The sequence below is a fragment of the Frankliniella occidentalis genome, unplaced genomic scaffold (genome assembly GCF_000697945.3).
Source record: "Frankliniella occidentalis isolate FOCC.00 unplaced genomic scaffold, Focc_3.1 Scaffold239, whole genome shotgun sequence".
Classification (NCBI taxonomy): domain Eukaryota; kingdom Metazoa; phylum Arthropoda; class Insecta; order Thysanoptera; family Thripidae; genus Frankliniella; species Frankliniella occidentalis.
The window spans coordinates 178,913-183,159 of NW_026267365.1; the positions used below are offsets into that span (position 1 = coordinate 178,913).

At 45.8% G+C, this 4,247-nt stretch overlaps 2 protein-coding genes across 2 annotated transcripts; both read right to left on the bottom strand.

Moving 5' to 3' along the window:
• Positions 1-2,175: 2,175 nt before the first annotated feature.
• Positions 2,176-3,420, bottom strand: LOC127750695 (zinc finger MYM-type protein 1-like). The gene has a single exon (XM_052273012.1). It carries the CDS (start codon positions 3,418-3,420, stop codon positions 2,176-2,178), a length of 1,245 nt encoding a protein of 414 aa, XP_052128972.1.
• A 30-nt stretch (positions 3,421-3,450) lies between these two features.
• LOC127750696 (uncharacterized) lies at positions 3,451-4,074 on the bottom strand. Its single transcript, XM_052273013.1, has one exon. The coding sequence runs from the start codon at positions 4,072-4,074 to the stop codon at positions 3,451-3,453; it is 624 nt and encodes a 207-aa protein (XP_052128973.1).
• Between the last annotated feature and the right edge of the window lie 173 nt (positions 4,075-4,247).

Consider the following 4,247-nt stretch of genomic DNA (forward strand, 5'->3'; position numbering starts at 1 on the left):
AGAGCAGGGGAGGGGGGAGGGGCAGAGAGGGAATCAGATGTTACGAACATTGCTGCCATCAGCTCAAGGACGAAGGGTAAGCACATCAGTGATTGATCAACTGTGATTAATTGGTGCTTGTGACCAATCTTTTTCAGTCGGTCAGCTGGGAGGCCCCATTGCTAACATGCACCACCGACAAGGCAGCGCAGAGAGAGGATGCGGTGCCTGTCCGCGAACTTTCTTTTGGGACGGACGCGCAGGATGGCGTAAGTTACCCCGTTTCTTTTCCTCTATCGTTCAACACAGCACTTGTGTAGTGTGCTCTTACATGCGTATTTCGTGTTACAGTTCGAAGTGGAGAATTTCAATCAGGACTCCATGGATATGCCAGTTTTGAATTAGACATTATCAGCTGACGAGCACGAGGTGGATCACGAGGTGGAGGACGAGGCGGAGCACGAGGTGGAGCACGAGGTGATGATAGAGGAGGGTGGTGAGGAAGTTGTTGTCGCCATACCGTAAGTTTAAATTATCCACACACAGACAAACTTTTCTTTTTTTGCTCTACGCATCCGTCTTATATTCTTGTTTGTTTTCAGTGAGGAAGTGTTCCAAAGGAAGAGAACTAGGGCCAAGCGACCCCCCACTCCAGCTGCAAGGCCTGAATATTTTATTAGTTTTAGCCCGCCTTTCTGCTTTGAAAAAGCTATCCAGCGGGCTTATGCAAACGACCTCGTGTGTGTCTGTGTGTATGTCTGTGTGTCTGTCTGTGTGTCTGTCTGTTCCCCTAGAAAGAGATGTGCTAGACACTTGAAATTTTCAGGGTACCTTAAGGTCCACTCCTAGAGAACGAAACGCCTACAGCAAATCCTGGCAACCACCCCTAAGGGTGTGAATGGGGGCATCCAAGGTTCAAAAATTGTCCCCAATTTTTTTTTTTGTGTTCTCTTCAGGGGTAACTTGTAAAAGTAGAGGTCTGTGGGCGAAAATTTCGTCCGTTACGCTCTATCTCTAACCGTTTACGCGCTAGAGGGTCTTTTTTGACGAAAATAAGCTAAAAATTGCCATAGTGAACAATAAGTTTGGCGGAAGGGTGAGCCGCCTGCTTGTTTAATAATATTTTCAGTAAAATAATAAAATATGAAAAATGCAAAAAATTGAAAATAATATCTAAGCATGCTGCGCGATTATCCATACTGTTTCCGACGATCTGATCGGCTGTTCCCGCGCGAGTGAGATATTTGAACTTGGTGAATGATGGCATGCCGAGGGGTGGATAACTCCTGAATTGGGTGTACAAATTTCAAAAATTGAATTTGAATTAGCTTGAATTGGCTTGAATTGAATTTGAATTGGACTGAATTGGTTGAATTGTTTTTAAATTGGTTTGACTTATTGCGATTTTACTCTACTGCATTAGCGTGAATTGACTGGAATTGGCTTGAATTGACTTCAATTGAATGTAAATTGGCTTAAATTGGACCGAATTAGTTGAATTACTTTTGAATTAGTTTGAATTAGATTGAATTTGTCTGAATTAGTTTGAATTGGGCAGAATTAGAGGTGTACATTTGGCAGGGGAGTTATCTACCCCTCGTGGCATGCTCATCGGCGCGGCATCGTATGTTATTGTTATTTAAACAAGCAGGCCGGCGTGCCTGGCCTGCCGGCGGCGATGGTCGGGCCAGCGGCCCGACCATTTCTGTCACGCGATTTGCTGAGGAACATGATCGAATGATGTAGCGGGCCTTCGGCCTGCTTAAACCCATTGTGTTTGAGTTTGCCCCGTAGACAAGAGAAAGGGATGTGACGGTGAAGCACCACGACTACAACCCACCCTTCTGCTTAGAAAACGTTTTGTAGGGGTGGGGAGAGAGTTTATTTCCTATTTTGCGGTTTTTAGGCCTTTTTCTACAACTTATTGTTCACTATGGCAATTTTTAGCTTATTTTCGTCAAAAAGACCCTCTAGCGCCCAAACGGTTAGAGATAGAGCAAAACGGCCGAAAATGTCGGTCAGAGGGGTCTATTTTCAGGGGCGTCGACAGGCCTGTTTTCCAGGGGGGGGGGGGGGGGGGCAAACCGGCTGCGGTGTTGCGGGTTGCCTACTTACAGGTTTTTTTTGTCATTACGCTAAAAAAAATGGTAAACAGAAAGCTGAAAATGAATTTTATTTTTCTAAATTATGACAAAATTAAATTGCACCAAAAATTGAATGGCGCAAGTCATTGTTAACAAACAGTTGCATTAATCGTCGAACATCAAGCATATCAACCCTCTCCTTGTAAACAGTGAGCAAAGCTAGGTGATTTAAACGGGCGTGTCCCATTGTAGATCTGAGATACGTCTTGAGACGGCGCATCATAGAAAAAGTGCGCTCGGCTGTAGCTGCGGACACGGGGACGACTAATAGAAGTATGAGTAGGTCTTCCAGTTGAGAGAACAGCCTGCGTGCTTGCGGCTGCAACTCCGTCAACTTTCCAGCGACTTCGCCTACAGTTGTGCAACCGGGAGCAATGTCAGAGAGTGACTCTAGATTGCATTTAAGTTTTCTCACATTAAAACCGTAATTTTCTAAGAGGTCCTCAATATTTTTAGAGTCAGATCCCCAGTCATTTGGGTGAGTTAACAGAGCCGTCTCCATCATTTGTAATTTATTGAAGTCATCTTGGTCAAATCTGCTATTTATTTCTGCAATAGCAAGATCAAGTAGCTCAAAAAATTCCTTTCTGATTTTATCCTTGGCTGCATTAAATTGGTGGGCGGCAGCGGTATGTGCAGGGTTGTACTCGTTTTGGGCGGGAAGGTTCCGGCGGCGTGGTAGAGTAGGTGCCTTAAGGTCGTACTTTTCCGTCGCAGCTTCCATTTCAGCCCACAGAGTCTCAAAATGGTCATCAGAGGAACGCATGCGTTTTAACTTCTGCAAAGTGAGGTTAACCGCCTGCTTGGCGCCGGACACAGTGTAGGAAGGGGACTGAAGGGTTTTACCTAGTTCCTCACACGGAGAAAATACGTCACGCATAGCCAGAAGCGTGAAGTACACGCTACCCTTTTTAAGCTGGTCATGAAGGCCCCTTGCTTCGGTTGAAATGTTCACTCTTTTCCCATCCTCGATAATTTCAGTTGTATTTTGCTCGGCTAGATCACCCAGAAATGTAAGGACAGACAGGTAAGAAGATAGCAAGCCCGTAATCAAGCGTACTCGTACTGTCCACCGTGTGGGACAGATAGAAGAAGGGCCCGGGCCTCCCTGTTCGTCGTATGTAGCTCGTAGCTGGTCCAGGGCGTGCTTTCTTTTGGGGCTCCTATGAACAATGACACCAACGTCGTGGACCCACTTCAGAGCTTCTCGGGTGGCAGGTAAACCCTTCATGGTGTCCTGAAGGGCGAGGTTTAACGAATGGTTAAAACAGTGGACAAAGAGCGCCAAGGGTTGCATCTCCTTAAGTCTTGCTTGAACGCCCTTGAATTATTCCCCTTTCATATTGGACGCACCGTCAAAGCATTGTCCAGATAGGTTAGATACATCTAGGGAAAGGCGTTTCAAAACGTCCAAGAATATTTTTGTTAGAGTCTGCCCGGTTGTACTTGTGGTCGCGTATAGGCCTATAAAATATTCTACAGCTTGTAAGGTACCCATATCGACCGTGTGCAAACATATGGCGACCTGCTCCATATTAGAAGAGTCCCGGCACTCGTCCATAATGGCACTAAATTTACCACACTTCTGGACATCAGCCACGATTCCGCGTAGGATTTCGTTTGCCATTATCTCAAGCATTTCGTTCTGAACTTCAGGCGATAAAAATTTCACTCGCCGTTTAAGCCAGGAGTCTAGCTCAGGGATATCTCGCGCTCGCAAATTTAGCATTTGGATTAAATTGCTATTTTCCATGGTCTTCCCCCTAATGGCGAGGCCCTGGCGTGCCAGTACCATGAGAGTAGTAAAAATGGCCTTCAGAGCGACGCGGGATTCAGACTGTTGCTTATCTTGAGCAGATGAAATTTGTGCAGTAACTGGGGCTTGAGTAAGGCTAGTAATGGCGTGCACGGCTGCCTTATGGTATTGGGACTTTTCATGGGTTTCAAACATTTTGTTACCTTTCTTCCAATTCGATACGCCGTCAAAAATAAAAGCCATCTCCTTCTTAATGCATGCGGGAACAAGTGCATTTCTACAGGCCTGCATACACAGATGGCAAAGAACGCCTTTCTTGTCCACGTCGTAGTGAATCCACTTGTAGTCCGTGTACCAGTGCTGCACGA